The 23306-nt window shown below is 35.4% G+C and overlaps 1 protein-coding gene across 1 annotated transcript in view; it reads left to right on the top strand.

Moving 5' to 3' along the window:
• The window catches only part of LOC150098111 (cytosolic carboxypeptidase 1-like), a 551906-nt gene that overhangs the window by 136320 nt on the left and 392280 nt on the right, over positions 1-23306 (top strand). Inside the window, exon 4 of the mRNA XM_090406686.1 lies at positions 5114-5181. Within this exon, the coding sequence (XP_090262812.1) occupies positions 5114-5181 (68 nt within the window). The remainder of the gene's footprint in view (positions 1-5113; positions 5182-23306) is intronic.

Raw genomic sequence — 23306 nt, 5'->3', positions numbered from 1 at the left:
TAACAGTGTTCTATGGGGTATCCTGTCAAAAGCCTTATATCATCTGCATATAGTAAAGAGCTAAGGTTAACATCAACAATTTTGATATCAGGTTTAATACCACTTTGCTTCATGATGTGTAGATAACGAATAACAGTGGATATAATGTGCATCCTTGTCCACTTCTGATTTAACCGCAGTCATCTTCCTGTACCTCCTTCAAATCTAACTGTTGACTTACAGATGAGATAGAGACTATGTATTACTTAATATAATGTCCTATGTACACCATATAACTAGCATTTTAAAGTGCTTTCAACGCTTGGCATCTTGTCCTATGCCATTTCCAGATCCATGAAACATAAATACAAATCCTTGTTATATTTCCAAGACTTCTCAACTATTTGTCTTTAAGTGAAAATCTGATCCTGGCAACCATTATTTGGCCTGAATCTAGCTTCTTAACTGAGCTTCCCTTCCATGATTTTCCTTAGCTGTTTTAAAGTATACATATATAAACATGATGTGGTGCTATGAGAGCTCTGCTCCAATCATCTGGAATTCTACCCTCTGCACAGGCCTGAATTATGCAGTGTGGCCACTGTAAAACTTTTATACCTGTATTTTTGAGCATTTCTGGTCAAAAATGATCTGCTGCAACCCCCTTTCCACATTTCAAGTTTTTGACAGCTCTTTCTACTTCAAGTATGAATATGTATTAATGGTGGCATTCCTGTAGAGTGTTTTTTGCCACTGTGCTGACACTGCTTGGTTCATTTGAAAATTTCAGTCTTTCAAAGTAATTAGCCCAGATATCTAAGATATCTTTATCTTCAGTAATAATAGTCTCAGTAGACTATTTATTGCACTTACCGTTCCTTCGGACAAGATTAGAAATACAAACATAATCTTACAAGTTTTGGACATTTTCTCAAATTTCAAATTAAATTTACTTCTTGTTTTCTTTCATTTTTATACTCCTTGTGTTAGTCTAAGTAATTCTTCTGTAATTGAACCATCTAGGTTTGGGATGTTTTTATTTGTAGTATTCATGTTATGTATACATTGTATGTAAGTAATTGCATCCCATATACAGTCATCCCTCGACTTACGTCTAGGTTCCGTCCCATCTGGCAGGACGTAAGTCGAATCAGACATAAGTCGATACATTAAATCAACAGAGTTACAGGGGTTAGGGACTTAACCGGAATAATTATACTGTCATTTTAATTTTTAAACCTTATTATATTATAAAACTATTGTGTGTTACTGCAACTATAAAACAGGAAAATAATCAATCACATCTTCATTACCTTCCCTGTGCAAACGATCAGGCTGTGGCTCTTCTGGTGTAATCTTTTTTTTTTTTTTTTTTTTTAAATGTCCAATATGCTTTGCTTATTCCTCTTCTTTTTTTCATGATACATTTGTTCATAGCATGCAAATGCATCCTGTACTTTTGTTTCTATTATTAAGTAGCATTCAACATTGGGGTCCATGTCTTCAGCCATTTTGAGAACATCGCTAACTGCAAAGAACATTTCTGCAAGGCCCTTAACTGTAAATTGTTTAACTACCTGTTTCTGCTTCTCTTTTCCCTCTTTCTTTTCTCGTTTTTCCTCTTGTGCAACAGTTGTTGTTCCTCCAGTTTGACCAATTCTTCGTTGGTCATCACTTCAGGGGAACTTTCTTTGAGTTGAATTATGTCCTCATCATTCACTTCGAGATTCAGATTATTTGTTAGGCCCACTATTACAAACTTCCAAAATCATGCACAAACCTTTTTAACGTGTTTTTCCATATGCCACTCATACATTGAGAGGCCATTTCGTCCCAAGCCACAGCAATATTTTTAATAGCATGATAAATATTGAATGTTTTCCAGAATTGCATGAGAGTCTGGTCATTTCCTTCAGTAACAGAAATGGCTTGTGAATAAGCTATCTGTAGATAATAAGCCTTAAACACTGCAAGAACTCCCTGATCCATCAGTTGGATCAATGAAGTAGTGTTTGGTGGGAGAAACATGACCTTGAACTTGGTGAAGATCACCGGTATAAGAAGTATAAGATGGATCACTTGGAGCATTATCTAGAATTAATAAAATTTTAAATTCTACATTTTATTTCTCACAATAGCTTTTTATTTCACTCACAATCAGCAATTGATTTAGGCATCCTGAAACAATTTTTGAGTCATCCACTACTTCTTATTGCTCCGATAATGAACTGGGAGTATATGCTTCCTAATGTTTTTGAAGATTCGTGGTTTCTCACTGTGCTATATCACAAATGTTTCAGTTTATATCCAGCCACATTACCCTTAACAGAATTGTAATACAGGCATTAAGAGCTTTGAAACTAGGTATAGATTTCAGATTTTGTGAATGAATTTCTGCTCGGGCATTTTTTTCCGAAAGAAGGACGTCTCATCCATATTAAATATTTGTTCTGGCAAATAATTTTATCCAATCTCTTTACAAACTCCTTGGCAGCCTTCTTAGCACTAGCAGATTCCCATACATTTTCACATTATGCAGTGCAAAACGCTGCTTGAATCTCATGAACCTACTGGAAGAAGCCTTAAATTTGTAGTCATGATCAGATACTGCTTTCTTCTTCAACATGTTGAGGAGACTTAGTGCCTTAGTGGTTATGGTCACAGTGCTAAGGGATATGCGCTTTTGGTTCAGGTCCTCTATCCATGATGCAAGTAGCTTTTCCATATCACTGATAGGACCTTGTCGTTGTTTCGCCACTATCGCCGATTTAATGGAATCAGATCCTTTCACAGCCTCTATGATTTTATCCTTATTTTTCAAAATGGGCGTCATTGTAGAATGAGACCATCCGAAGTCATGTGCGATCACATTGACAAGCTTACGAGCTTCATGTTGCTTTATAACTTGCAACTTCGTTTCAAGATCAATTGCTTGCCTCTTTTTCTGTGATTCTTCACTAGGTTTTTTGATTGTGCGTGTAGGAGCCATGTTGCACAAAACATCGTGAAATATTTAATGATAAATACACAAATAACCCATTTTTCAAACACAAAATCAACAGAGGAACTGTTGAAGACACGTGCTGACTGCCGAGGGAGGCTGCCGCTGAAAACGCTATTGCCACTGTGCATGCTTTACCTTGCGCTCGCTTGCATCTTGTTTGTAAGTATACCCAAAAATGTTATTTATTCCCTTATGGGATCACGGATGTATATTCGAAAGGACATAACTCTAACAGATGTTAGTCGAGGGATGACTGTAATTATATACAGATAAACTTGGCTTATTCTGAAATTATATAAAGATTTATGGATGTTTCAGTAAGGAACATATTACTTGAAATTATAATAATGGAATTAACTCACGTTAAATATTATTTATTAGTAGAATTTTTGCCTGAGTATCACAGGCAATCTTCAGTATATGTAAAAAGGCTAATTAAACAATAATTGAAAATTCCAAAAGGGTGCCACCTAAGTAGCTCATGTAAGATAACTAAAAAAAGGTCATTAAGTTTCCTAATTTATATAAAAAAAACAACACACACACACACACACACACACACACACACAATTAACAAGTTAGGAAAGATTAGCTGATTAAATAGTACTATCTCCCATAAAAGGGATAGACGTAGACCATCAAATCTGTTTCAGTTGGGAGAGCGAAGTAAAGTTTCACATGTTTCTTTATAAAGCCATTCCATGAGGAACCGACTTTTGTGAAGGACTCTTGTCTTATTCCAATGAACCCTATGTCTAGTGTTGATGGCATTTTCTGCAATTCCAGACTGTTCAGGTTCACGGTATTGAACCTGACTTGTGTTCTTCTATCTGAATAAAAGCAGATGTTTCCGTTTATCTGAAATAAGATAACCCACAAGAGCAAGGAATTTGGTAGACACCTGGATGACTTAGATGTGGAAGCTTATCCTTTGGAGAGGTGAGAAAGGTAGCGATTTTTCTGATGGGTCGAAAGGCAACAAATATATTTAGTAGTTTTAAAAGTTTCGCTATGCGTTCACTATCCCTTGCACATAAGGGATAGGAATACGTGTTATTTCTTCTGTATTTGAAGAGGAAGATATATCAAAACTACTTAAAGCTCTTTTGATGAAAGAATTCTTATATCCATTAGATAGAAAAGAGGAAATAATATAGTGCAATTTTTTCTTTAATAGTTCTCTGAAGAACAAAAAGTGTGGGCCCGATGAACCAGTGTTTTAATAGTGCCTGCCTTTTGACTGGGATGGTGATGAGATTCAGCATGGATATAATGGCCTTTATGAGTCTCCTTCCTATAGACTTAGAAATGTAGGTTGTTACCATCTGGTTGGTGAAGAATTAAAAGGTCTAAAAAGACCTAACTGTTTATTTACTTCTACTTCTAGGGTGAACTGGATCCTTGGATGAAGTGCATTTAATTTAGAGAGAAACTGTTGTAATTCATCAGAAAGCCATTCCAGATAGCAAAGATTTAATCTACATATCTGAACCAATGAGTAGGTCTAGGTGAAATGTTGTCAAAAATACATTGTTCAGAGTACTCCATATAGAAGTTGGCAATAGCAGGAGAAATAGGATTGCCCATTGCTGTTTTTTTTTTTAAATAAGTTAGGAAACTTAATGACCTTTCTTTTAGTTATCTTACATGAGCTACTTAGATGTCACCCTTTGGAATTTTCAGTTATTGTTTAAATAGCCTTTTTTACATGTACTGAAAATGCCTGTGATACTCAGGCAAAAATTCTACTAATAAATAATATTTTATGTGAGTTAATTATGTTATTATAATTTCAAGTAAGATTTATGGAGAAGCTTTGTCATGTCATTTGCAGTTTTTCTGTTTTATTACAAACTTTATTTTAATAAATAAATTTTATTTTAATAACATTATATTTCATTTATCTTTTATGTTGTATATTAAATATACTATGTTATTGCTTCTCTGCAGAGCATCAAAAGAAACGATTTCTGTGCTTAGGGTTTTAACATTTAAAACTAGATCTTTGGTGGTATGTTGTAGTATGGACTCCATCAAAACAAATGTTTAAGTTATTTAAAGCTTGATAATAGTGTTGGTTGTGTTAGTTATGAGATATCAGAAATGTGATTACATGTTCTTTTGATTCAGAAAAGACACGGAAATATATAGCTTCAAAAAGTACTGGAGGTCTTCCTTTACTTGTTATGATATTGCAGGTATGTGACATTATTTTAAAACTTATTAAATTATGTATTCATAGCGTTCCTTATTACTAGTTCTGTTGGATTTTATTCTATCTGAAACTTGTGTTACTCTCAGGACTGAAATGGATGCATTTAAGTCCTTATAGTAATATTAATTTCTAAATTTGTTTTTTTGAACTTTTTTTTAAATGTTCATTGTCATGAGCATGTATTTATAGTATATAAGAAATGAAGGAATTCTGTTTTTGTCATCTTTGTTATATATAAAGTATGTGAAGGAGTTTCTGCATTAAATTATATTCATCACTGTGCTTTTGAATTTTGAGTTGGACTTTCCTTAGTGTCCCACCTATTTACAACAAAGCCAGATGTATTTCAATCCTTGTGGCATCTTTAGTCATTGGGTTAATACTCACAGGTATCTTGATAACCATATCTCATGGTGTAAAATTTAAAATAGATTAATTTTAAACTGGGAGAATAATTCAATTATTATATTTATACACTTCTTTAGCACAAGTCAGTGGTGGTGGCTCATACTATAGTGGAGTGGAGACATAATTGGATCCCATTCTTTAGTATGAATGTGTACTTCTCTGCTGAAATATGTCCATTAAAACAATGATTTATCATTGGTTTTATAATTTTATTATTATTAGACACCTCCACAGAGTCCAAAGACTTATTGAGGTAGGGCATCCACTCCACAACTCTGTCTCTGCCACTCAAATCCACCAACTGACCACAGCTACACCAACGGTATCTACCGCCAACCACCACCATCACTAGTATTTCCAAAGACAATCGCAAACATCCATGCCCACGGCGAGATTCGAACCTGCAGCCTTTTGGCTGGAGAGCAGATATGCTAACCACTTGGCCAGCCAGGTGGTTACTATTTTGGCAGATAATAGTAAATTTAAAGGGAGTTATATTCCCCTCCACCCCCCTGCTTAAAAAAGTTAGATCTTGTAGAAAACCAGCCATAGAAATAGCCAATGTATGCTATTTTATGATAACTGCACAAAGGAGGTATATGCACTTTTATGAGAGTTTTAAATTTATATCTGCAAACAGGTATGCCTATGAAATAAATTAGGTTAATTTTTATAGTTGTTGTGTTGTTTTTATATTTTTCTTGTCTTACAAATGGAGCTCCAACAGGTTTTTCTTCATTTAAAAAAAAAAAAAAAAAAAATCTGGAGCATGATATCTGTGTTAATATTATGCATTTATTTGTTTTTGTTATTGGCTGCCATTGGGTCTATACCAAGGTTGGCGAACTCGTGGCACATGTACCCAAAGTGGAATGTGTACAAATTTTTTGGGCATTTAGAATTCAGAGCATCCCAAAATTTTTTCAGCTCTGAAACACATCACTTCAGGAATCCATCTTAGAGTCATGACTTACACATGCCTGTTGTCTTTGCTAAGTATGTAGTGACATTACACCATTCAGTAAATATCTGTGGGGCAGTGATTTGCTTGGTGAGATGTTTGTTTACACTTGGATAAAGGATTAAACCAAGTATATAATTTCTTGGTGTCTTTAATTTATAGTATAACCAAGTGGAAAAACTTCTGAAAAACTTCCATCGACTATCTCTAATCCAGAGTATTTGAATAATAAGGTGTGACATCTTTTGGCAAATCGTATATGAAAATATGACTTCTGCATTACTTCAATCTTAATATCACCTTTAGGTCTGGCTTCCACTGATGAGACCTCAATAAATGTCGAAAGTAGCTTGGGTAGTGACCCTTCCATAATGCATAGCATTATACATACCTGTAAGGATATGTTCTTTGCATGGGGATATTAATGGGATATTGAGACAAGTTTCAGTGAAGTCATTGGCTTCTTTATATGAGTTACCCTAGTTCTGATTATATTTCAGGCACACACTTTGTTTACACTTGGATAAAGGATTAAACCAAGTATATAATTTCTTGGTATCTTTAACATACTGACAAAATTGTGTTAAATGTGTGATTAATTTTTTTTTTATTAGGTGGATGAAATAGTGAGACCAAATTACACTTCCTATCCATTTTAATCAACGGGGGGTTACAGAATTGTACCCAGATTTAGCTGGACGTCTCTAGATGTCATGGTTGGTTAGGGGGGTTAATGATTTTATTTTTATATGTTATTAAAGAATCTTTGAAATAGTCTTTTATTTATTTAAATTAAGGGGATATTAAATCCCACATTGTTTTAAAACCGAATAAGAAACTCAAAGATTGGAATCAGAGAGTTTCATGCCGAATATAGTAAACTATAAAAGTATCGGCGATTACTAGCGTGAGCTAATGCAAGTAGTCTTAGTACGTAGTACAATCTTGGGCAACTCGCAGCAAAGGTGGTAAAGTTCTGATCGCTATTCTTGGTATTTTCCATAATGTAAAAACACATTTCCTAGGAAATGTATGCTGTTTTTACATTATAGTGGCCTCAAAAAAGGATGAAACTGGTCTGGGTAGTGACCTCCCACCATAATGTAATAACAGCATACATTTCCTAGGGAATGTGTTTTTACATTATGGAAAATACCAAGAATAGCAATCAGAACTTTACCACCTTTGCTGCGATGCTGGTCTGGGTAGTGACCTCCCATCATAATGTAATAACAGCATACATTTCCTAGGAAATGTGTTTTTACATTATGGAAAATACCAAGAATAGCGATCAGAACTTTACCACCTTTGCTGCAAGTTGCCTGAGATTATACTACGTACTAGGACTACTTGCAATAGCTCACGCTAGTAATCGCCGATACTTTTATAGTTTACTATATTCGGCATGAAACTCTCTGATTCCAATCTTTGAGTTTCTTATTCGGTTTTAAAACAATGTGGGATTTAATATCCCCTTAATTTAAATAATGTTTTTATTGCTGAAATGAAGCCTATTGGCTCTTTATATTTAAGTCTTTTATTTATTTATTTTATTATTATTTTTTTTTTTGTTATGCATTTGTTGAGTATGTATGAAAAAAATAATGCTATACTGTGCAAAATTCCAAGAGGATTTTTTTTTTTTTTTTTTTTAAATAAGATTTTAGCCAGTTTTGTCACATGCCTGTAAAAAGGTTCACCATCCTTGGTTTATACCCTGATTTCAGAATATCAAGGTTTATTCAATAAAGATTACTGCAAAATATCAGTTACAAATTTTGGATTATTATTTATATAGGTGAGTGGAAATAATTTTTCATATTGAACATGTTTCTACAGTTAATTTCATCTAAAGAATAAACACTCTCATATAATAACTATTTATATTAAATAAAATACTAATGCCTAGATTCGTTGGAGCAAGCACCCAGAAGTTACTGCTTACATGTAATTAATATTATTTTTTAATTTTATCTATTTCAAATTATATATTCATTAAACGTCTATAGGATATCTGTGGGAACGATGTTTCCTTTCTTATCTAATATGGAAATCTGTAGTAGAATTTAACTTGAAGCATATGGTAAACTTTATAAAATAGTGTATTATTGTAATTGATAATTGTAGAATTATGAAATCTTCAGTTGCCTATTCATCCATTATCAGTTACTGTAAAAAGTTTTCAAAAAATGATAAAAATGCTGAATTTGATGAGGAAATTTTCAGAGACAAAAATTTTAAAAATTTTTGAAAAAAATTTTTAAAATATTTTTTTAATTTTTTCAGCTGTAATACACTGAGGATGGTTTGCAATATGTGTACCAGAATATTTGAACTTGAATCAGTCTTAGTTACTGTATTTGCTGGCTTATAAGATGCACCAGCCTATAAAATGCACCTCTTTTTTCCCACACATTTTTTAGGAAAAAAACTTTATCACTGAATATTATAATGAATTTTTAGTATTTCAAATATAAAATAATAAGTAGGTCTACTTTCAACAATTACCTAATCTAACTAGGAAAGAGTACCGACCTTTTAATCTTCTTCGTCAAAACCCAGAAATTCATCTCCAGAGCTAAATGAAGAGACGCTTGAAACCTCTTCTAAATCAGAATGTGAGTCCTCATACAACAAATTGTCCTCTGTACCATCCAGTGCATTATTAATGCCACTTCTTAAATGATTTAACCACTGTCTCAGTTTTCACAGCATCCCATGAAGCTTTGACCCACTCACACACTTGCGAAAAGCTAGGCCTCTTCCTCCTTCCTGATGGCGTAACCTCAAAATCTGAAGACTGCATCCAGCTGTTCCACTTCTCCTTCATAAATCCCTTAAATGGTTTATTTAGAATTACAAAATATATTTTATAATTCTTAATGAATTATTGACTACTAATATTATATTATATTTAGGTATCTTTTCTGAATGATTTTCTTTTGGGTTGTATGAAGGAAAATAAAGTATTCTGTTTATCCTTAATGTTTGATACTGGCTAAAGACTTTCTTACACAATGGGACTTTCTTCAGTTTTTTAGAATAGAGTAGGGAATGAAAAGCACTGCTGTTGCCAAGTGAAATTGAAATCCTGCACCTGGCAAGAATAGAACATTCTGAATTGTGACATGTTTGTTTAATGCTTTTTTTTTTTGGAATTGGATGTTTTCCAGGAAGGTGTTTCTATTTGTTGGTGTATCTTGAAACAGTTTCTTTCCATTAAGGTTGAAGCATTTTTATATGGCTTATTGATAAATAAAATGCTTTTTTTTTAGTGTTTTTTTTTTTTTTAGTGTTTTTTTTTTTTTAGTTTGATAAAAAAAAAATGAATTGATCCTTGTCAGAAACTGCTAAGGATCAATTCATTTTTTTTAAATTTTATATTTCGTTTTTATAAATTGCTTCTGTATGTATCTCTAGAAATGACTATGCAGATACTGTTTTGCAGTATTGAACAGATTCAGAATTTATTGGGTGTAACAAGTATCAGCATTATATGGGATACGTTCTGCAGGATATGTTCCAATTAGTGGCGACCCATGAAGTTTTAAGTGGGGGGTACTGCCTATACAAAATATTGACAGTAATTTAAAGAAATCAATAATTGACAGTAATATATTGACAGTAACTTAAAGAAATCAATAATCATTCATTATTAAGAACTAAAATAAATCCCTGTTAAATGAATTTGATTTAAAAACCATATTTCTTGTTTCATTCTTGTCATTTCTGAGATAAGGATCATATTTCTTGATCTAATTTTAAAAAATGTCTTCATGAAAACATAAAGCTAAATTTAATCATAATAAGTATGATTTTAACTATCTTAGGGTATATTTTTGTTAGAATAGTTGAAATTTTCAGGCTATAAAGGTTGCACTATAAGCAACTAGCTTTGTCTGATGATAAATCTACTTTGATAATTGATGGAAAAATTTTCACTTGGCTATGCTATCAATTATATATTTGGTTTAATCCTTTAACCAAGTGTAAGCAAACAAAGTTTGCTCCTGAAGTAATTTCAGGACTGGGGAAACTCGTGGTAAAGGTGGCATAAGTTCTGATCACTTGCCTTAGTATCCCATAATGCAAAGCACATCTCCTTGTGGACATGTATAATGCTATGCATTAAGGGAAGGGTCACTACCCAGACCGGTTTCGACCTTTATTGAGGTCTCGTAAGTGGGAGCCAGACCCATAGGTGGTTATACTAAGGTGGAAGCAATGCAGAAGTCATATCACCATATACCAGTTGCCAAAAGGTGTCAGCACCTTATTATTAAAATACTCTGGATTAGAGATAGTTGATGGAAGTTTTTCACTTGGCTATGCTACCAATTATATATTTGGTTTAATCCTTTATCCACGTGTAAGCAAACAAAGTTTGCACCGTTCAGTATTTTTTGTCCTGAAAATACTTCAGGACAAAATGATGTATATAGGACACATCTGCAGAATACGTTCCAATCAGTGGTGGCCCATGAAGTTTTAAGTGGGGGTGCTGCCTATACAAAATAATTTTAAAAAAATTATTTTTTTCCTAATCAGTAACCAATTTATTAATAAATAAATCTACAGATTTATTTATTAATTGTCTATGCTACTTAAAAAAAAATGATTTTTTTTAAAATTTTGTATACACAGCACTCCCACTTAAAACTTCACGGGCTGCCACTGGTTCCATTATCATTTTTAAGTTTTAAAAGTGGTATACCGTGAGTAGACATATCGATACAAAATTAATAACGGAAAAAACTTACATACAAAGATTATTTAATAGTATAATTTTCGTCTGTGTGTGTCACAGGCATCTTCAGTGCATTAAGCTCAAATTAAATAACTGACAATTCCAAAAAGTGCCACCTAAGTAGCTGTTGTAAGATAACTAAAAAAAGTTAATAACTTTCCTAAAATAAATAAAAAAAATCAATACAATAAAACGTTAGGAAAGATTAGCTGATTTGTAAAGTACTATCTCTTACAAAGGGGATAGACGTAAGCCGTCGGATCTGTTTAAGTAAGGAGAATGAAGTAGAGTTTCACATGTTTCTTTATAAAGGCGTTCCATGAGAAACTGACTTTTGTGAAGAACTCTTGTCTTTCTCCAATGAACTCTGTGTCTAGTGAAGATGGCATGTTCTGCAAGTCCAGACTTTTCAGGTTTAAAGTATTCAATATAAGATTGGTGTTCTTCTAGCCAAATAGAGGCAGATCTTTCCGTTTGTCCGAAATAAGATAATCCACAAAGAGCACAGAATCTGGTAGACACCTGGATGATTAACTTTCCTAACTTTTTATTGTATTTATTTTTTTATTTTTTATTTTTTTAGGAAAGTTATTGACCTTTTTAGTTATCTTACAACAGCTACTTAGGTGGTGCTTTTTGGAATTGTCAGTTATTGTTTAATTCGAGCTTAATGTACTGAAGATGTCTGTGACACACAGGTGAAAATTATACTATTAAATAATCTTTGTACGTGAGTTTTTTCTGTTATTAATTTTGTATCGATTATCATTTTATTTGTGACATGGAAGAACCCATGCCATCTGAAGATGGTCCATCTATTAGAGCAGGAGTCTTCACCGCATGGCTCATGGAGCTCTTTGCCGTGGCCTGCCAGCCAGTTTGAAAAAATAACTACTTAACATCAGAAAGCGATTAAATAAAAAAATAATTTCGATGAAGCCCACTGGCCACTAAGCTATACTGTGGTATTTCGAATTGTAAGATGCTTTCCAGATTCACAAGGAACTGTGCATTTGATACTTTACATAAAATCCTATAAAAAACATATTAAATAGACATGCTTCTTCAGCCAACTACCACTGCCAAGAAGTACTTAAGTACTAGTACTAACGTCGCAGGTAGATGACTGAAGCAGTAGTTTGTTCGAGTGCGCTGTCTAGTGCCTTCCAGATACATCTCGAAGGTTCTCGATACTTCATTATTTTCATATTAATACAAGAGGATCTCATCCACAGTCAGTCTTGAACAGTGTGATATTCGTGTATAAGCGCACACAGGTTCGTCATGTCAGCCATAGCCTGTTGTGGTTTTATATTGCCAAACTTTTTTCATTAGTGTGAGACATGTTCAGTGGATAATTACCATTACACGGTCATTTTGGATAATTTTTTGGGTTCACCTTCCATCACTATGGTGTCTATGAGTAAAAAGCATAAATCAAGTAATTCTTGTCTGGTTTTTAATAAAAAGTCGACCAATTTGTACTTTTTTGTGCCAATCAACGATAAGCCAGTGTGTTTAATTTGTTGTGAGTCAGTGTCAGTATCTAAAGAATACAATATAAAACGACACTACGAGACAAAGCATGTGTCCAATTTCGATCACCTTCAAGGACAGCTTCATGTGGACAAAGTGAACCATCTCAAAATTGATTTAAAATGCCAGCAGGGTACGTTTAAAAGGCAGAGGGAAGAGAGCGAACCATGCATCAAAGTAAGATATGTAATAGCTGAAAAAATTGCTAAAAAATCAAAAGCCTTCTTGGACAGCGAGTTTATGAAAAAGTGTCTCATCACTGCTGGGGAAATTCTCTGCCCAAATAATAAGTGTTTAAAATACTGAGCTTGTCTGGGTTAACTGTAGCACGACATGTCGAAGAACTTGTCAGTGACATTGAAGGAACTTTAAAAAAAAAACGGTTGTCCAAATTTACATCATATTCACTTGCTTTAGATGAGAGCACAGATGTGAAGGATACAGCACAACTGGCTATCTTTGTCCGTGGTATTGATCAACAATTGACTGTGACAGAAGAACTGCTAGTGCTTGTACCTATGAAGGGAACAACAAAAGGCACTGATATTCTTGAAGCCGCCAAGAAAACGCTCTGGCATTTTGACCTCAGCTTAACCAACCTCAAGGGTGTGGTAACTGATGGTGTCCCTGCTATGGTGGAAAGAACAAAGGGTTTGTTGCGCTACTATGAAAGAACCGGAACTAGATGGAAAAGATTTCGTCTATTACCACTGTTTAATCCACCAGGAGAATTTGTGTGCAAAAACTATTGGATTTGAGAATGTCATGAAAGTTATTGTGACCGTGTTCAACATTATTAGGGCAAGAGGATTGAATCATCATCAATTCCAAGAGTTTTTGACCCATGAATGCAAAGTGGATCACAGTAATGTGGTTTATTATAGTGACGTGCATTGGTTTAGCAGAGGGAAGGTTCTTAAAAAAAGTCTTTGACTTAAGGAGTGAAATACAGCAGTTCATGCAAACTATGGGAAGCAGATTGCGGAATTCAGTGATCAGAAGTGGATGACAGATTTTGCCTTTGTGACCGACATCTCGTTGCATATGAATGACCTAAATACGCGGATACAATCCAAAGATCAACTGGTGAACTGGTGCACACTCTGTTTGATCACATCAAAGCTTTTATGGCCAAGCTCAAACTTTGGTAGGCACAACTTGCAAAAAAAAGACTTAACCAATTTTCAGCTTCTCGCTGAGTCCAACTGTGTTGCAAAGCAAGTTTGAAGAGAGATTTAGCGATTTTCGTAACCAACAGTCTTCTTTAGATTTATTTTCAATGCCATTCAGTGTCAATGCTGCCAAAATGCCAGGCTTAGTATAAATGGAGCTGCTTGAACTCCAAAACAACTCTTCTTTGAGAGAAAAATTATTCATTGTGCCCTTGCTTACATTTTACAAAGACTACATTCCTGAGGATGCATTCCCTAATCTTTGCTGGCATGCTTTGAAGATGTGCACTTTGTTAGGAAGCACATACTTATGTGAGCAGTTCTTATGTGGCCTGCACTGTCTGAAAGGTTGAAGGCCCCTGGCCTATTGTATATATGTTGGTGGTCATGTGACAGGAAGAGTGATCCAAAATATCTGACTAATATTAAAAATCGATGAGAATATCTATAGAAGTGCAGAAAGTGATCGAGGTCAAAGGGAAATGTGCACAAGCTGTTGAGGTGTATGCAGGTGATTTTTGTAAAATATGGTGCTCTCCAATACGTATGTCAGATTTTAACATAGCTTGTTCAGTTTTACAGCTCATTATTATTATTATTATTATTATTATTATTATGTGACACCTCCAGCGAGTCCAATGACTCATCGAGGGAGAGTGTGCCAACAGCATCGAATGATTTACACCCTTCCAACTACTAACCACACTCAAACTTGCTTAACATTTTGCTGAGCCATTAGTAGCAGAGGCTCTACCAATCGACCTACCTTTGCTGGCTCCAGTGAAAAACCACTATCTTACTTATTGGAGGCATGAAGTGGCTTACGTTCGTGTTTGAATGCTATGTTTATTTACTGATTTATTCTTCCAACTTGTTGTGTGAGTGGCACCCTCAATGGCATGCCAATCACAATGTAAGTTGCCCAGATCCTCCCAATTCAAAGATATAGTAGTAAAATGGTTCTACAGTCCAGCTTAATAATGCAGTCTTTCCTATTTTATGCCAGAGAAGTGCTTTTGATTTTATTATCCTCTGCCAGTATAAGTTGTGGTGTTGATAAGTGTCTCACCCTCAGGTCATCAGTTAGTACATTTCACTGTGAAATGCTCATCTCTCCTGACATGGGACTGAACTGTCTAATAATGAATTTGGAGGCTTCCCAATCAGCTAATCAGCTAGATCCTGCTACACTTACTTTACCAGTTTGTGATTGGAAACAAGTACAGTAGTTTGCAGGGGGCAAACTGTCGAGGCCATGCATGTACAGGAAGCCAAATTCCCTCTGTGTGGGTAGTATGTGTAAGTCTGTCACCTTTTATTGCTTGTCCCTATTCCTTATTATCTCTTTCTATCCACATATAATGAATTACAACTCAACAAAAGGTGATTTTACTGAAGTTCATAAAAAATTCTCCCACAGATAACAATTAAAAAAAAAATCCAACCAGAAAAATAAAAATCCACCAACATTAATCTTATGAAAAAAAAAAAAAAAGGAGTTTCTCTATTCACTTTGCCAACATTTGTGACCTAAACAGTATTATAAATGATATTTAGCAATGCTATTTAGGATTGCTAAATATCATAAATATATATAAAAATATACATGATATTTATCATTATCATTTATAATGCTGTTTAGCATTAGAAATGATGTGCACTACTTACAGTCCTCTAAACCACAATTACTATTCTTGACATAACCTCAGTTAGCAATTTCAAACAACCACTGTTCACCTGAACTGCCCAAACTACACATCACAGTTTCTTCTGGCACAAGAATGATACTTGTACATCAGAACTGGCATTCCATGTCAGAGATGATAAAACTTTGATCTGTTTTGGCTCAAAATTTCTTTGCCAAACCAATGTCACTTTCATTTGCTCTCTCTCTATTGCCTCCAAGTTCTAACAGAAGTTGTGCCACAGCAGTGCAGGAAAAATACTCAGCATATCATGAGTGGCACAAGACTAAAACTCTAGCTGCTCACTCTGTTTATGTTGCACCTTGCAACATCTGTAAAAGTGCCATCGAATATCCTATTTAAAGGGCCAAATGCTAAAACTCACCTCCTGTTCAGTGGCAGTCCAGCTTTCTGATTCCTTGCCAATCCAGTTGGCACAAATTTTGTTCACCCATGTTTCCAGCACTCTTACATCCAGATACTACCATAGTCAATTCACACAAAACAAGTTGAACTTAATTGGTATTGCTGTTGTCTTCCAATTCTTGTACAGATGACTAGGGCAAAATTTCCCAACTTTAACAAGAACTTCCCACTTTATAACACCCATAGTCTTCTTCCAGAAAGAAGTCTGAAGAATCTTTAATAAAGTTCAATGCAAATGAGGCATCTGATTCTGATGGTATCTCACCTGTTGCATTAAAAACTTGTGCCCCCCCCCCCCCCCCAGAATATTGCCTGTTCAGTCTATCCTAGTCATCTGGCATCTACACAGCAACATTAGTGGGTTAGTTGCTCTCACTTCTGTACACTCAAAAACTCTGGAGAAAGTCATCAGCAGCCAACTTCTGCTTACTTGGAGACCCATCAACTAATCAGGTGGCCAGCAATGTGGATTTCATCACTCTTTAACCACAGCATATCTTTTACTCTCCACCACCCCTCTGGACTCAAGCTATGGAAAAATTCCTAGAAACTCACATTTGCTCTTAACATTTCAAAAGTATTTGATCAGATTTGGGATAGGGGCTCCCTAGTTGGAAACTTGCCATTGTCTGCTTTCCCCCATGCAACTGGATAGCCAGCCAGCTTTCCACACTGATCACTAACTATGAGTCGTGATGGATGGTATTATCTCCTCGGATTTCTTCATCGATGCTGGAATACCTCAGTTCTAGACTTTCACCCACTCTCTCTTCCTGTATATAAATGACCTACACTTACAGACTTGAAAAACCTATCCATGGCTTCTCAGATGACAGTACATTCCATTCATCCTTTTCATTTGATAAACAATGTAGTGCCCAATTTGTTAGAATCCCCAAGATCCATCATGACTGTTGTCCTGAACTCATATCTCCTGGCTGTATTTCAGTGGGTAAGGATATGATTGTTGACCTTATAGACTTTGATCCCATCAAAAACTGAATCCAATCTGATCTCTTGCAAGAAATATCTAACATTCCTTCCCTTAACTTTCAATAATATCATCCAGACACAACCAAATTTTGCCGCTCAGCCTGACTCACAACTCCAGATTTTCCTGACAGCATAACTCATCCATAGCTTCTACAGTTATCAAAAATCTTGGTGTACTTTTCTGCTCAAGACACTACTTCACACTTTTACAGCTGTTAACATTATACAAATCTCAAATCCTCCCAAACATGGAATATTCTCATGCATTTGGGATAGTGCTCCAAATCTTCTCTAAGATTGCTCAGTGCTATCCAGAAGATGGCAATCAAGTTAATTAATGATCCCTCCCTTGCAGAGCCACTTCAGTTCCTCTCACATAGACATTTGTTTCTGATTTATGCCTGTTCTACAGATAATTTTCATGGACAGTGTTCTGGCAAATTGGCTGCTATCATTCCTCCACTTTCCTCCAAAATCATAAGAATGATTGCTGCTGCCAACCAGCACCCATTTATAGTCCAGCTTAAAACATGTCGAACCAGCTTCTTAGCTTCATCTTTCATTTAATCTATTTCTGTTCTTTGAAACAGGCTCCCCCTCATTCTATTTTTCTCAAAGAATACAAATTCTTTGAGAATACAAATGCATCTGTTTAGACTTTGCAGCTGTTTAAAAAAGTGACAGATTCCTACTTTTTTGCGAGCACCTGTCACTGATATGCCATAGGTCTCTTGTGACATTTTGTGTGGATCAGAATTTATATATATAAGAAAGAAAAAAGGCTTTGGGTTCAATTCTTGCTGTGGGCATGGATGTTTGCAATTGTTTTTATGTGAGAAATAAATTTCATTCCTTGGTGTGAGATGAGACCAATCAGTGTCTTGCATGTTAGAAGCTTGAAGTGGTTTGAAAAGTTTCACTTTGGTCTCTAGAACAAGGTTTCTGGATATTGTGAAAAAATAAATAAAAATCCTTCACCCATGCATTTAGTACTTTTAGCATTGTGAGCAGATTAAGAGTCAGATAATCCAGAAACTCTGCTCTTCAGATCAAACATTATACTTGCTGAAAACATCAAGTTTTCGGTAAGCAGAATAGTGGTCTCATATGGTGTTGAAAATTGTACAAACTCCATAGTGGGATTTATACACAGCCTGCAGGTCGAAGAACAGGGAAGAAAAAACTATCTTTTGTTATAACATAATGTTGTAAGTTATTCTTTGTGTGAAAGTAAACAGTTTGTCGTAATTTACTAAGATAACTGTAAAAAGATATACAGAATCCAAACCCAAGACAGTTTGTTCCCAGTATATGCATACTGTGATTTCCTTACTATACACTGCCTGGAAAGAAGTCAACAGAAACAGCCATGGTGTCCAGCTTAATAAGATGTACAACTCCTTTTGCTGTGATGACTGCAGCAGTCTTATGGGGCATACTTTCCACAAGTGTATACTAGCAATCAATGGGAATTTTGGACTGTTTTTCTTGTCAGCATGTAAGTACTGGACTGTTATGTGACAGACGTCCCTTGACCTCACCTTATGCTCCAGTTCATCACACAGATGTTCAGTAGGGTTTAAATTAGTGTTCTCTGGAGGCCAGTCAAGTGTGGTGACGTGTATATCCGCAAACCATGCAGTTACAGCAGCAGTAGCTTTTATGACATGGTGCATTGTTTTGCAGAAAGAGACAATGGTCAGTTCCTTAGAAATGCCACAAAGTAGGAAGCATTGCATTGTCTAGAATTCAGTATTTGTGGCACCACAAGTAGAAGCCAAACCAGGAAAAACAGGACCATACCATTTCACTCCCGCCTCTGAATTTCATAGTTGTGGTAATGCACTCTGGTAAGAGATGTTCACCAGGCATCATCCACACCCACCCCATCTTCTCAGTAGCAGATGTGGCGTGATTCATCGCTTCACAACACAGCTTTCCAAGATTCCACGTCCCACTGTATATGTTCTTTGCACTACTGAATATGATGTTGCATGTTGGTTAAAGTAATGTAGGACTTGCATATTGCAGTCCTACTATGAAAATCACCACACTATCACCGACTATCACCACACTCACCAAATACGGTCATATTTGGTGAGTGTGGTGGGTCCTCAATTGCAGGAAGCACTTGCAGTTTCTCCCTTAGCTTCCATCTCAGTATGGTGTCACTCATTGTTGACCTAGGATGGCCAATTTGTCAACAGTTTCACAAACAGATGTGCCTGCTATGCATCCTATCAAATGCCAATGTGATAGGATGCTACGCCTATCACAGATGTTTCACCTGGACATAGTTGCAATGATTTGGAAGCATCATATTCCTCCAGTTTATACTGGCTAGAAACACGTGGCTTGTTACATGACACAATGCACTTACTTATGAGCATGTCCGTTGACTTCTTTCCAAGCAGTGTATAGGCAGTGCTTCTATAAGGCATTTGGAATGGTGACAAGTCATTCACTCTCTGATCAGAAAAGACCTGTTCATGTATTTTCATGGCAAAAAGGAATCTTATATGGGCTTTTCAGTTGAAGGGGGGAGGGGGGGTTAACTATTCTCATATGGAAGTGTAGAGTGAATAACAGTGGATCAGCCAGAGGAAATATGCATTTAACAGATAAAAGTACTGTGTAGTGAGTCGAGTCGCAGATGGTGTTATGCTCTATATTTGGTGATGGTATGCATGAGCATATCTAGTGGCAAGTATTGGTATTGTAGATTTGTATGTTGTGATGAGTCCTAGGAAAGCATGAGTCCAAGGTGTCATGTAGTAATGTTTGTATGGAAGTAAGCACACACCCACTACAGATTCAAGTGAAGATGAGGTAGAAGAATTTTATAGCAGCTTACAGCAAGTAGTATATAGTACTAATAAAACAGACTTTCTTTTGATATTAGGTGATTGGAATGCAAAAGCAGGTGAAAAAGAAGAACGAGGTATCACTGGGAAAATTTGGTTTAGGACTGAGGAATGAAGCAGGAGAAAGGATGTTGGAGTTTTGTTTTGAGAACAGTTGCTTTATTGCAAACACTTGCTTCCAACAACATAAAAGAAGATTGTACACATGTACACTTCACCTAATGGGGAATCCAGAAGCCAGATTGATTATATTGTTGCCAGCCGAATGTGGAGGAGTGCTATCCAAGCAACAAAAACACTGCCTGGTGCAGACTGTGGGACATATCGTGAATTATTGATAGCTGAAATTAAATGGAAATTAAGTGCTAAGAAGAAACAAAAGGATAGTATCAGATTTGATTTAGATCCTATAAATGAAGCATTTAAAGTAGAAATCTGAAAGAAATTAAAAAGTTTAGAGAAGACAGGAAGAGAATTAGAAGAACTTTGGGAAGAAACAAAATGTACAGTCATAGAAGAAGCAAAGACTACTCCTAATAAAGCAACAAGAAAGAAAGATTGTTAATGGTTGTCAGAAAAATCTGTTCAAATAGCAAAGGGAAGAAGAAAAATTAAACTTCAGAGAAACAAAAAGAGGGTTAGATAACTGAGTGCAGATTTCCAAAGACAGGTTAGGAAAGATAAGGAAAAACATTAAACAAAAGGTGCAAGGAAATTGAACGAAGCACTATTATGGATAGAACAAAAGATCTGTTTAGAAATATAAATGATGTTAGGGGGAAGTTGATCCCTAAATTAGGAGTTGTAAAAAAGGGATGAAGTAGTGAATATATTGAACTGGCCTAGAGATTGGAAAACATAAGTATCCATGCCAATTCCAAAAAAATCAAATGCCAGAGATTGTGATAATTATAGAACCACCACTTTAATTTCACATGCAAATAAAGTTATACTTGAAGTGATCTAACAAAGGTCGGAGCTATATGTGAATAGAGAAATGCCACAAGAACATGCAGGCTTTAGGAGAGGTAGAGGAACTACAGACCAAATAGCAACATGAGATGGATTATGGAAACAACAAGAGAATTTCAGAAGGAAGTATTTATTTGTTTTATTGATTATAAGAAAACTTTTGATTATGTGGATCACAGCAGACTGTGGATTGTAATGAGATCAATGGGAATACCTGAACATCTAATTCTCTCGATAAGAGAGCTGTATGACAACCAAGCTTAATTAAAACCAGTCTTTGGAGAAACAGACAGTGTTTGAGTGGAAAAAGGGGTGCAGTAGGATTGTATACTGTTGCCCTACCTTTTTAATATTTATAGTGAATATGTTATGAGAATGGCTGATTTAGACAAAGTTCCAGCTGGAATTAAGATTGGTGGCAGGAAAATAAATAATTTAAGGTATGCATATGATACAACCCTCATAGCAGAAATTAAGGAAGATCTGGAGCAGTTGATTGTATTGGTTAAGACAGAAAGTAACAAAGCTGGGCTTAATTTAAACAAAACAAAAGTGATGGCTTCTGGCAATTTAAATGCATTTATAATAGAGAGAGATAAAATAAAAATCGTTGAAAGTTACGATTTACTGGGATCCAAAATAAGAATTGATGATAAATTTGAAGATGAAATTAAAAGAAGGATAATCACGGGGAAAAAAACAATGTTAACTCCCCCCCCACACACACCCCAACCAGCCATGACATCTATAGACGTTCAGCTAAATCTGGCTATGGTTCTGTAACACCTATTGAACGACATGGATAAGAAGTGCAATTTGGTATCACTATTTCATCCACCTCAGCCTGTAGGGAGGTTAAACCTGACAAAAATTTTGAAAGATAGAGGTGTGAGGCCACAAAATTTACAATTGTCAAAGCAATGGTATTTCCAGTAGTGATATATGGATGTGAAAGCTGGATTATTAAGAAGAAAGATAGAAAGCGAATTGAGTCATTTGAATTATGGGTGTGGAGGAGACTATTAAGAATCTCATGGACTGCAAGAATGACTAGTAAGAAGGTTTTAGAGAATATAAAGACAGAGAATGCTCCTTGGAGGCAGTGATCACTAAACAGAAGTTGATGTACTTTGGACATATTATGCAAGCTGATGAATCATCATCAAATTCCTGACATGTACCCTCAAGGGGTGTACAGGATATGATAGTACTACATGAAAAATTTACATCATTACTAACTTCCTATCTACAATTTTCCTCCAAATCAGTCTGTTACTTGTCAAGACTCCAACATTATCAGATCTTATATTTCTATCGTCTAAGGCACTTTGTACTGTATCAATCCACCTATATCTTGATCTTCCTCTGGGTCGTTTTCCTGCCAATCTGGCAGAGAACACTTGTTTTGCTAATCTCTCCTCGCCCATTCTGTTTAAGTGACCATACCACCTGAGATTAGCTCTGCTAATGCATTCCTGGATGCTGACAATGTCAAGTTCTTTCCTAATATCCTCGTTTTTAATATGATATTACCATTGATGCCATCTGTTCCCGATAATTGGAGTAGAGCTTTAATAGGACCCATATATAAAAAAGGAAATAAAACTGAATGTAAGAATTACAGAGGTATTTCCCTACCGAGTGTTCCTGGCAAGATCTATGGAAATACTTGAGAAACAGTTGAGAAGAATTGTGGAAGAAAAGCTTGGTGAAGAACAAGCTGGATTCAGGCCAAATAGAGGCTGTCAGAATCAGATCTTCACTTTACGACAAATAGTCGAGAAAGCATGGGAATATAACAAAGATCTGTATTTAAGTTTTGTCGATTTGGAAAAGGCATATGATAAGGTGTCAAGAGAGAAGCTGTTCAATTCGCTACAGTTATATGGTGTCGATGGAGCATTATATCAAGCAATACTTAGTCTTTATTTGAGTTGTAAGTCAGCAGTTAGAATTGAAGAAAGTACAGGAAGATGATTTGATGTTAAATCTGGTGTGAGTACAAGGATGTACATTATCCCCTCTGTTATTCATTATCTATATGGATCACATTATGAAGGAAAGTGGTATTAAACATGATATCAGAGATGTTATTTGTCAGATCTTGAGATGTTAATGTCAGATCTTTGCTTTATGCGGATGATGTTATACTTCTAAATAAATCCGCTACAAGTCTGCAAGATTCTCTGACTAAATTGAATAGCTGTTGTAATAGATATGGTATAAAGGTCAGCAATAAAAAAACAAAGACAATGAAAATAGGCAGAATCATTGAAAATGTCAACTGTGTTGTGAATGGAGAACTTGTGGAACAAGTAAAACATTTCAGCTACTTAGGCACGAT

Source organism: Typopeltis vanoorti, chromosome 16, assembly GCF_054136105.1.
Source record: "Typopeltis vanoorti isolate ZY-2024b chromosome 16, IOZ_Tvanoo_1.0, whole genome shotgun sequence".
Taxonomy (NCBI): Eukaryota; Metazoa; Arthropoda; class Arachnida; order Uropygi; family Thelyphonidae; genus Typopeltis; species Typopeltis vanoorti.
Note: the sequence above shows the minus strand (reverse complement) of the source record. Positions and strands in the feature narration are given on the sequence as shown.